A 12517-nucleotide genomic window follows, 5' to 3' on the forward strand; every position below is an offset into this window, starting at 1 on the left:
TGGACACTGACCCATTATCTCCTATGCCCCTACACACACGCGTATGTATTACCATGGGTCATGGATCCAGGGGCAAAACTCAGGTTAGGTCCTATTTCTGTCTGTTTTGCAGCCTGAGCACAGTGCAAAAACCATTGGGTCCTTGGAAAGCACAGACGGCATATGGACGTCATATATGTGCCCTCTGTTCCATTTTACCTTAAGGGTTGGTTCACACTAGCGCTTGTAACCTGCAGTTGCACATATGTGTGCATTTAGACTAAATAAGATCTTGTTTGCATTGCTAGTACTGTAAATCCAGTTTTTTTTTCTGCTGCATACATTCAAACATGCTGTGTTTCTTCTATGTGCAGACTCAACCCTTAATCTCCTAACATGAGACACATTCATTATCTATACTTAGAAGTATCGCTTCAGTTTCAAACCAATGGAACCATGTCTAGAAACCTAATAGTTACATTCACACAAAGGTGCAAATAAACATAACATGATTGAAGATCAGCGCAACTGAATTACATTTTACATTTTCCAGGTCATTAGTGCAAAACTTATTACCATTGCCAATAAGTAACACAAATAAATCAGTAAACTGAAGGATAACAGATTGTTAATACAGTAACCACTTAATGTACATCCAATGCAAACAGCAAACTTTCACCATAATGACCTATATGTATACCGATATAGATCAAAATGACACAAAATAGGGAATCCATTTTAAATTATGTGGAAAAAAAATATCAACAGAGCAGTGCGTATATATACACGGCAGAGCATAGAGAAAATACATCTATGTGTTACAAGATGAAAATACCTCTGTGATTAAAGTCATACACATACGGAGGGCAATTGACAGCAAGTATTTTTCCAGGTATTCCTCTTGGCCAACAAACCAATCCATCCCATTCCGGCAAACATCCTCCTTCTGCCCCTGTATGAAAATAAACATGTTACATTATATTCTGTCTTATTATTCCATGTGGCATTGAGTAGCCATCTATTCAACTGAACACTTTTAACTTTTTTTTTTAACAACTTCAGTACCGGGAAAATTTGTGGTCCAGGACCAGACACATTTTAGGTTTATTTTGTATGTGCGGTTTTGAGGGCTGTTACATTTTTCCCGTACGTCTCAGTCAACTCATTTTTGCGTCGCATAGGGCTTGATTTTTATGTTGTTTTTATTTTCCAGTGTTTCGAATATTTTTTATATCCAGGAAAATATAAACGTAATAGGAGGGAAATTGTGTCTGGTTTTCGATTTATTTATTTATTTATTTATTATTTAATAACACAAAGTGTCACTGAAAAACTTTATAAAATAGTTTTTCCTCTCCGTTATGGTAATTTTTATTTTGTATGGTATCGTCGGGGTGGGGCTATAACCTTTAATAACAGCGTTTTATTAGTGTATTATTATTTTTTTTATTATTATTATTTTATTTACATTTTTTTAAAACTTTTTAATTATATATATATATATATATATATATATATATATATATATATATATATACAGTATATATATTTTTTTTTAAGATTGTGTCCCCATAAGGTGATAAGAGACCTTTGGGGACATCTGATCACTTTTTTTTGTATTGGAGGCTGATTTCCCTTGCAACTGAGGCTGGTACATTTAGCCTCAGTTGCAGGAGGAATACAGCCTCCTGCACGCTGTATACACAGGGATCGAGATGGCAGGGAAGGGAATAAACCTTCCCTGCCATCTCCTGGGAGTCCCGGCTGAAGTTACAGCCGGCTCCCAGCTTCAGTAGCTGCATGATCTCCGTGCAGTTACTGTCTTCTGACTGGACGTGCCGGTATGTCCTGTCATAACAAGGCAACCACTTCCCAGACGTATATAGTCTATGGGCGGTCCGGAAGTGGTTAAATCAAGAGTGTTATTAAAGAAAGAATAAAAATAAAACAAAAAAGAACTGAGAAAACATTTAGAGACAGGAAGCAGAATAAAACTACGTTTTATTAAACTACGTTTCTTTCTCCACTTTAGGAGACTTTGTCGCTGTGTCCATTTGAAATCACTGAATGTAAAACATTCTGCACACACTTTCTTATGGTGCTTTCAATTTAAAAGCAATGGACACCTAGTATTCCCATTATAGTCAAATGTGGTCTGTTGGGCTCCATATGTGTCCACTGTTTTAGCTGTCCACCTGTCCATTGTTCTGATCCACCAGTGCACCAATGTTCACATCATGTGAACTTCCCGGGCTGTATGCACAGCGGTTATTGAGCACTGTGTACACAGTGATCGGGAAGGCAGGGATAGGAATAAACTGTATCTGTCTTTTCTGTGGGTGATCCACAAGCTCCTCATCTCTTCAGCTTCCCAATTTTGTGCATCTGCTTATAGAGATATTCCCTTGCAGGGTTAAGAGTTGCCCAGCTGGATGTATATGATTAATGTGTGCTTCTGTGGAGGATTACCCCTTTTTTCCTGCAACATTTTTCATTGAGCTTTTGTTGTGTTTTTCCCAAATGCTTGTGATTTCACAACTAAAATTAACATGTTGCGTTTTTGAAAAATGCAGCTTTTCTGTAGCTTTTTTATCAGTTGGAGTCCAACTGCTCAGACCCCCGCTGATCAGGAGAAGGGTAGGCTTTTGTTCCCTGTTCTAAGTGGAGCAGTGATTGGGCATTCTGCTCCATTCATTTCAATGGGAGCATCAAAGATTGCAAAGTGCTCTGTGATCTCTGGCACTCCCATTTCACTGAATATTCAGTATTCAATGAATAGATGAAAATTGTTATCATTTTGTAGGAAAATATTTAGTATAACTTGTTATATAACCATTCATTTATCAGTTCCTCTAGGGCAGGGGTGCTCACACTTTTTCAGCATGTGAGCTACTTTCTAAACTGACCAAGGGATAAGATCTACTACCCACTTCTTGTGGGCGGGGCCGGGCCAGGGCCAGGGGCGGGGAAGGTCGTACCCGGGGGGGGGCGGGGGCCTGGGCGGAAAGTGAGAGCAGGAGACAGCTCTCCGGTGTCTGCTTCTTCACAACACAGGCTGAGGATCATCTCTGGACACTTGCAGGTGGGGTCGCCGCAGCCCTGACTGCGAACAAGTGCAAGGCCCTGATTCTCAGCCTGCGCTGTCAACAAGCAGACACCGATCCCGCGATCGACCCATACGTCCTTCGCGATCGACCGGTAGATCGCGATCGACGTATTGGCCACCCCTGCTCTAGGGTTAGAAGGAGTAATTGAGTCCAGTGGATGGTCCTAACAGCTTTCCCTATATGACTGTGTACATAGGTATAAAATCTAATATCCTGGACAACCCCTTTAAATCTTTTCTAGTAAGTCGGTAAGCTTATTAATATTCAAATGGTAGTAGGATAATACAGTCAATACAACTGATATTAGGACCTTAGGACTCATGCAAATTGTATTATGTATGAGTACAGCCTAGTAAAGGAACTTGGAAAGTGAACATAGAAAGATATACATAGTAATAAATCATAACTTTTAATTGGGAAACAGGAGAATACTGAAATGTTACAGTGCAATCTATTCTAATCCATCATTTATGGCTTGTGCCATTACTCCTGATAAGTAGCCATTTTACCATATTATATGTCACACAGGCTAATGGTCTCAGTAGATACTTTACCTTCGTCCTGCAGCTGGACTGTGATATTGAGTTCACATTGTACTTTAGCTCGTAGAATAATATAGATCTGTTCCTCAGCGGTAATTGTGTCACCAGAATAAACCTAAATAGGATAATTCAGAAAAGAGAAGAGTTTTGTTATACTTTACTATATCTTTATACTGCTCTATATCATATGAAAAAAAAATATAGGGAATATCTCTAAAAGGGCTAAAGGTACATCCAGTTCCCAGGCTACTGCTGTGCAAGTCAAAGGCTGAGTCATTTCAGCTGGATATCAGAACACACTGTACGGTTTTACCATTACTGTACAGCCTGTAATGATATCCAGCTGAAAATAATACTTAATATGGCTAAAGCCACAACCAGTACCCGGGTCGCCAATGCTTTTCCTTCTCGGTAAGTGAAAACACCAAACAATTTTAGCTGGATTTAATTACTAAGAAGTGAAAGCATTGGTTGCCTTAGGACTGGATGTGGCTATACCTGCATCAGATACCTTTGGTGACACCACCCTATGAGGTGAAGACCCAGCAGTCTGGGACTGGATGTGGCTATAGCCTATTCCAGGTACACCATGGAAAAGGATGTGCTAATTATGTATGACAGAAAGTAGAGAAATTCCTTGCTCATGATGTTAACTGGATTGGGAAACAAAGCGTGATCTAATTTTAGAGCTTCCATTCATCACAGAATTAGGGTCATGTGCACGGAGCCCGTATGACACAGTCTCAATGGGTCTGCATTATGAATGTGTAGTCATTCTCCCTTAGAAGCAATGCTGAGACCATTCGGAAGATTTATCAGGGAGAATAGTATATAACTATGTATATAATGTAACATGTTGTGATCATGTTTTCTCATTAATTATGGATCCACGTATAAAATCATAGAGAAACTGAGGTGCCGTACAGCCAGGCTATGAGCTCCCCATTAAAGGTCTGTACCATATGAACAATTACTATATACAAGTTGGTGCCAGAATGTCACACGTGTAGTCTCTGTATTTGTAGTGCACAATGCATGTCATGGTGGCCATCTTAGTTCTCCCAAGATGAATCTCAAAGTATTTGGTTTCGATAAAAATCAAACAATCCAACTTGTAATGAATCAATTTGCCCCTCTCTAATTGCTAATGGTCTAATAAAGCATTTAGAAATGACCCTGGATAGCAGACTACAAATTGTACCACCCAATGCATGTCTACCGCCCAACCCGTGCTCTCCGTTCACTCAATGACCTAACACTTACATCCTCTATTATCAGAACCTCCCACGCTCATATACAAGACTTCTCCCGAGTTGCACCACTTCTCTGGAATGCTCTACCCCGGACAATCAGATTAACTCCCAATTTCTACAGCTTCAAGCGCAAACTAAAGACACATCTTTTCAGACAGGTCTATCACAATTTCTAATGTTAATCCTTCTGTACCATAACTAGAATCCCTAAAATGAACTCTTTTTTATTCCAGCTCCCACATCACCCCACCGGATTTGATGACATTTCAGGATAACTTTATATATCCAGGCTCCATCCACATGTTAAAAGACACGACTAGGGGCGGCTCATACAGTTTTATGTTTGTGTAATGACAGTAACCTCTATTACAAAATTGTCTGACTATTGTATAAGCAATACCGCCCCTGCTACCTCTTGTGTCACCCCCTCTACCTCATAGATTGTAAGCTCTTGCAAGCAGGGCTCTCAGTCCCATTGTGTGAAATGACTATTTCTTTGTAATGTATCTTATTGTCTGTACTTGAACCCTACAAATTGTACAGCGCTGCGGAATATGTTGGCGCTATATAAATAAATTATTAATTATTATTATTATTATTATTATTATTATTATTATTATTATTATTATTATTATTATCTGTCTTGCCAAAAATATGTTTGTGGTTTGTTCCTTAGGAGCAATAAGGCAATAGAGACAGAAGTTTATAGTGTAAGATTTTTTTTCTACATGTTTCACTACAATCTGCTTAATTAGATTACTTTACATTCACAGAATAATAACAGACAACACATTTCTTCCTAGCAATGCAGTAAGTGTTGTCAGAAGGAATCCATATACAGTTGGGGACATTTATCAAGCCTCTTCCACCCATTTTCTTCTCGTTGCTCAGAGAAGACTACTTGCTACTTGCCATGAAAGAGCACCCGCTCCTCAGAATAGCAATGCCACACCTCCCCCTCACTATTTGCCACAAGTACAGACACAGTTGTGAACACTAGTGAACACTCTTAAAGACAGAGGACCTTTCACCACCTGGGGCACATTCAGTGTAATACACCACTAGAAAGTAGACTTCGAATTCAGTGTAGTATCGGCTTTCCCATTCTGTGACTCCAGTGAAGAGCTATCGGTGCCGGTACTATAGCTCTTCACTGTCAGAAGGACGTTTCTGACAGTCAGTAAGGAACGCCCTTCCTCACAGTACGTCTATACCATTGTACTGTGAGAGGAGGCGTTGCTTACCCCCCAACAATGATGCCTCCCCACCCCCCCAGTACTCATCTATGGAAGAGTACTATCAGGAGGGGAGGTAGGTGTTCCTCATCGCTCTCACAGTACAGCGCAATAGATGCTGCTGTAAGGAAGGGTGTTCCTGATTGATTGATTGTTTGATTGCCAATTGTCAGACCTAAAATAATCAGAATATTTAGAATAGGTCATGAATATTTTTAGCCCAGAAATTCCCTTTAAAGCCGGATGTAGTGTTTTACTTTAACTGCAAAGTGGATGGGATTTTGGAAAATTCCACTCAAACATTGAAGAACAAAACCTGCAGTGGAAATACTGCGATTTCAATAACGTAAATGTTTTTTCAAATCACAGCATGTCAGTTATACCTACAGTAACAGTGGCATTATCCGTACAGGTATAATACAAGCATAATGTCTGCAGAGGAAAACTGTCTGCAGAAAAAAACGTAATGAGATTCTGGGTTTTTCGGTGGTGGCTTGCTATGTGGGGCCTTAGACTGTGTCCACACATTACAGTCAGGTCACAGATCTGTAATGTAGTTTTACTTTAATGATTTTGCAAAGATTAGAAAAAAAAACTGCAAAAACCTATTAGATTATACTGTACAGTATCATATCAGAAAAATGTGAACACAGCCTTTACCATATGTCAGGAAAAGGACTTATGCAGGTACTTCAAGAGTGTTTCAACTACTGCTATTGCTAATAACAATAAAATGATATATCTTCAGAACATCATATATAAAATATGGTAAAATATAGTATAGTATAATAAGTATTTTATTAATTAAAAAAAATTGTTTTGTCAGGGTAAATTGGTTTTCAAATTTCAAAGGAAATTTGAACCTCACTATTTTCAGTCAGGAATCCAAGTATTGAAACTACACATAATTTTCACTTCAATCAAAAGGTAAAAAATAGTAGGTGAAACGATGTTGGATAATAATTTATTTAATATATGCCACTGTGCTAAATCTCTATGCATAGGGATTAAAGCAATTAAATCTGCTCAATCTCAGCAGCAAAAAATAATTATTTAACCTATTAGAAACCTCCAGTAGGGAATATTGTACTCTTGTCATTTAGATTAATCTTCACCCTAGTAGCTGACGATTTGTGTTAATTCCAGATGATGGTAAGCAATTGAAAATAATTTTTTGTCCATATTGAAAATCTTTGTACTTACATTAATATAAATCAATAGTAGTTACAAAAGCACATGCTGTGATGCTAAAAATACTTTGCTCGTCACTTTGTTATTTATAGTTCACAAGCAATATCAAGGGTGTAAAAGCTTATCAGTAGTACATGATGTTGCTACAATATTTTATAAATTCAATCATATTATTTGTGCTTTTCTAGTTGGGAGCATCGGTTTTTCAAAGGGTATTCCCATACCTCTAAATTATTAAAAAATGTGCATAATAAATATTGTTCAAATTCACCTAAAGATAAATTATGATTCCACTACTGGGAGATATTAATTCACCTAAAGATAAATTATGATTCCACTACTGGGAGATATTTCATACCTTTTCTTTTTTTTACCATAATAATGTTGTAGATAGCAACTGTTCTTTTCTTAGAAGTGTAAATATTGTAAATGCATCGTTCATAGATGCATCAATGTTATTCTAGATAAACTTGTAGACTTTCCGTATAAAAAGTAAAAAGCAAAAGAATTACAAGCCTTGTGTAAAAGTCGTAAAAACTGGTGCATAAGAAGCATAAAAACTGCATACATATGGGCAGATTTCTTATCTGCCTATGTCGGTCTTCTGGGGTAAAAAATTGCATTTTTACACCACCCTCACCACTTTCCAAAAAAAGGGGCTCTGCTGAGGTTTTTGATATAAATGATACAGCTGGCGTATATTTCAGTGAAGGGTCATGGTTCCCCTGGAGGATGCATCTGATTTATGACGAAAGCTTCCAGTCTTCATAAATCTCCCCTAAACTGTCCTCTTGGCTGGACATGTCCTCCAGATGTGTAGCACAAGTTAAGTATCCTCTATAGTTTTCTGACAAGTTATTACATAGTGATATGCTAACTATCTGATATGTATCTGATATGTGAGGGAAGGTAAATTACAGCCTTTGGGGGCTTTTATTATCAGTTTGTGATACTGTGTTGAATTCATTTCAATTGACATAGTACCAAACTGAAGATCATTTAAGTGTAGGCATGTCTGTATAGTATTAAGGAGGTACAAAATGAGAAGAAAAAAAGTCCAAAAGGATTAATAAATTCTCCTATGTGTACCAAACTGGATTGTCTCTCTTTCTTACCTGGGGCTAGACCAAAGATCATAAAACTTTAGATCTGAAGGCGCTATAAAATTGGTAAAAGCGCAAAAGGAAAGACTAATATATCTTGTATTAAGACCACAACTAACTGAGAGTTAAGAACAAGTGGGAGGTCTGCTCAAAGCAGAAATATAGTTCATGGATGCTGATATTTAGAGATGAGCGAACACTAAAATGTTCGAGGTTCGAAATTCGATTCGAACAGCCGCTCACTGTTCGAGTGTTCGAATGGGTTTCGAACCCCATTATAGTCTATGGGGAACATAAACTTGTTAAGGGGGAAACCCAAATTCGTGTCTGGAGGGTCACCAAGTCCACTATGACACCCCAGGAAATGATACCAACACCCTGGAATGACACTGGGACAGCAGGGGAAGCATGTCTGGGGGCATAAAAGTCACTTTATTTCATGGAAATCCCTGTCAGTTTGCAATTTTCGCAAGCTAACTTTTCCCCATAGAAATGCATTGGCCAGTGCTGATTGGCCAGAGTACGGAACTCGACCAATCAGCGCTGGCTCTGCTGGAGGAGGCGGAGTCTAAGATAGCTCCACACCAGTCTCCATTCAGGTCCGACCTTAGACTCCGCCTCCTCCGGCAGAGCCAGCGCTGATTGGCCGAAGGCTGGCCAATGCATTCCTATGCGAATGCAGACTTAGCAGTGCTGAGTCAGTTTTGCTCAACTACACATCTGATGCACACTCGGCACTGCTACATCAGATGTAGCAATCTGATGTAGCAGAGCTGAGGGTGCACTAGAACCCCTGTGCAAACTCAGTTCACGCTAATAGAATGCATTGGCCAGCGCTGATTGGCCAATGCATTCTATTAGCCCGATGAAGTAGAGCTGAATGTGTGTGCTAAGCACACTCATTCAGCACTGCTTCATCACGCCAATACAATGCATTAGCCAGTGCTGATTGGCCAGAGTACGGAATTCGGCCAATCAGCGCTGGCCAATGCATTCTATTAGCCCGATGAAGTAGAGCTGAATGTGTGTGCTAAGCACACACATTCAGCACTGCTTCATCACGCCAATACAATGCATTAGCCAGTGCTGATTGGCCAGAGTACGGAATTCGGCCAATCAGCGCTGGCTCTGCTGGAGGAGGCGGAGTCTAAGGTCGGACCTGAATGGAGACTGGTGTGGAGCGATCTTAGACTCCGCCTCCTCCAGCAGAGCCAGCGCTGATTGGCCGAATTCCGTACTCTGGCCAATCAGCGCTGGCCAATGCATTCTATTAGCCCGATGAAGTAGAGCTGAATGTGTGTGCTAAGCACACACATTCAGCACTGCTTCATCACGCCAATACAATGCATTAGCCAGTGCTGATTGGCCAGAGTACGGAATTCGGCCAATCAGCGCTGGCCAATGCATTCTATTAGCCCGATGAAGTAGAGCTGAATGTGTGTGCTAAGCACACACATTCAGCACTGCTTCATAACGCCAATACAATGCATTAGCCAGTGCTGATTGGCCAGAGTACGGAATTCGGCCAATCAGCGCTGGCTCTGCTGGAGGAGGCGGAGTCTAAGATCGCTCCACACCAGTCTCCATTCAGGTCCGACCTTAGACTCCGCCTCCTCCAGCAGAGCCAGCGCTGATTGGCCGAATTCCGTACTCTGGCCAATCAGCACTGGCTAATGCATTGTATTGGCGTGATGAAGCAGTGCTGAATGTGTGTGCTTAGCACACACATTCAGCTCTACTTCATCGGGCTAATAGAATGCATTGGCCAATCAGCGCTGGCCAATGCATTCTATTAGCGTGAACTGAGTTTGCACAGGGGTTCTAGTGCACCCTCGGCTCTGCTACATCAGATTGCTACATCTGATGTAGCAGTGCCGAGTGTGCATCAGATGTGTAGTTGAGCAAAACTGACTCAGCACTGCTAAGTCTGCATTCGCATAGGAATGCATTGGCCAGCCTTCGGCCAATCAGCGCTGGCTCTGCCGGAGGAGGCGGAGTCTAAGGTCGGACCTGAATGGAGACTGGTGTGGAGCGATCTTAGACTCCGCCTCCTCCAGCAGAGCCAGCGCTGATTGGCCGAATTCCGTACTCTGGCCAATCAGCACTGGCTAATGCATTGTATTGGCGTGATGAAGCAGTGCTGAATGTGTGTGCTTAGCACACACATTCAGCTCTACTTCATCGGGCTAATAGAATGCATTGGCCAATCAGCGCTGGCCAATGCATTCTATTAGCGTGAACTGAGTTTGCACAGGGGTTCTAGTGCACCCTCGGCTCTGCTACATCAGATTGCTACATCTGATGTAGCAGTGCCGAGTGTGCATCAGATGTGTAGTTGAGCAAAACTGACTCAGCACTGCTAAGTCTGCATTCGCATAGGAATGCATTGGCCAGCCTTCGGCCAATCAGCGCTGGCTCTGCCGGAGGAGGCGGAGTCTAAGGTCGGACCTGAATGGAGACTGGTGTGGAGCGATCTTAGACTCCGCCTCCTCCAGCAGAGCCAGCGCTGATTGGCCGAATTCCGTACTCTGGCCAATCAGCACTGGCTAATGCATTGTATTGGCGTGATGAAGCAGTGCTGAATGTGTGTGCTTAGCACACACATTCAGCTCTACTTCATCGGGCTAATAGAATGCATTGGCCAATCAGCGCTGGCCAATGCATTCTATTAGCGTGAACTGAGTTTGCACAGGGGTTCTAGTGCACCCTCGGCTCTGCTACATCAGATTGCTACATCTGATGTAGCAGTGCCGAGTGTGCATCAGATGTGTAGTTGAGCAAAACTGACTCAGCACTGCTAAGTCTGCATTCGCATAGGAATGCATTGGCCAGCCTTCGGCCAATCAGCGCTGGCTCTGCCGGAGGAGGCGGAGTCTAAGGTCGGACCTGAATGGAGACTGGTGTGGAGCGATCTTAGACTCCGCCTCCTCCAGCAGAGCCAGCGCTGATTGGTCGAGTTCCGTACTCTGGCCAATCAGCGCTGGCCAATGCATTCTATTAGCCCGATGAAGTAGAGCTGAATGTGTGTGCTTAGCACACACATTCAGCTCTACTTCATCAGGCTAATAGAATACATTGGCCAATCAGCGCTGGCCAATGCATTCTATTAGCTTGATGAAGCAGAGTGTGCACAAGGGTTCAAGCGCACCCTCGGCTCTGATGTAGCAGAGCTGAGGGTGCACAAGGGTTCAAGTGCACCCTCGGCTCTCCTACATCAGAGCCGAGGGTGCGCTTGAACCCTTGTGCACCCTCAGCTCTGCTACATCAGAGCCGAGGGTGCGCTTGAACCCTTGTGCACACTCTGCTTCATCAAGCTAATAGAATGCATTGGCCAGCACTGATTGGCCAGAGTACGGAATTCGGCCAATCAGCGCTGGCCAATGCATCCCTATGGGAAAAAGTTTATCTCACAAAAATCACAATTACACACCCGATAGAGCCCCAAAAAGTTATTTTTAATAACATTCCCCCCTAAATAAAGGTTATCCCTAGCTATCCCTGCCTGTACAGCTATCCCTGTCTCATAGTCACAAAGTTCACATTCTCATATGACCCGGATTTGAAATCCACTATTCGTCTAAAATGGAGGTCACCTGATTTCGGCAGCCAATGACTTTTTCCAATTTTTTTCAATGCCCCCGGTGTCGTAGTTCCTGTCCCACCTCCCCTGCGCTGTTATTGGTGCAAAAAAGGCGCCAGGGAAGGTGGGAGGGGAATCGAATTTTGGCGCACTTTACCACGTGGTGTTCGATTCGATTCGAACATGGCGAACACCCTGATATCCGATCGAACATGTGTTCGATAGAACACTGTTCGCTCATCTCTACTGATATTCAAAAATTGTATGAGAGACAGGAAAAAGAGGAAAATAAATAAATAAATAAATAATAAGTGAAAATTAAAAACCGCAAAGAAGGAAATTATTGACAGACCTATTGCCCTATGCAGTAAAATATAAGACGTTTTGGCTTTCCAATGATGCATTCTTCTTTAACAAAACTTGCTGCATCATTATATCTCAAAACAAAAGTTAGAGAAATCCACTGAAAGCGCCAATATGATGTATACAATTGGTGAGAGTCATGTTGATTTGGCTTCGTCCATATG

The 12517-nt window shown here is 41.6% G+C and overlaps 1 protein-coding gene across 1 annotated transcript in view; it reads right to left on the reverse strand.

Moving 5' to 3' along the window:
• The window catches only part of PTH2R (parathyroid hormone 2 receptor), a 292724-nt gene that overhangs the window by 182527 nt on the left and 97680 nt on the right, over positions 1-12517 (reverse strand). The window contains exons 2-3 of the mRNA XM_075284852.1: positions 3641-3743; positions 815-931 (exon numbers count right to left, since the gene is read on the reverse strand). Coding sequence (XP_075140953.1) covers positions 815-931; positions 3641-3743 — 220 coding nt within the window. The remainder of the gene's footprint in view (positions 1-814; positions 932-3640; positions 3744-12517) is intronic.

Source organism: Leptodactylus fuscus, chromosome 8 (genome assembly GCF_031893055.1).
Source record: "Leptodactylus fuscus isolate aLepFus1 chromosome 8, aLepFus1.hap2, whole genome shotgun sequence".
NCBI classification, from domain to species: domain Eukaryota; kingdom Metazoa; phylum Chordata; class Amphibia; order Anura; family Leptodactylidae; genus Leptodactylus; species Leptodactylus fuscus.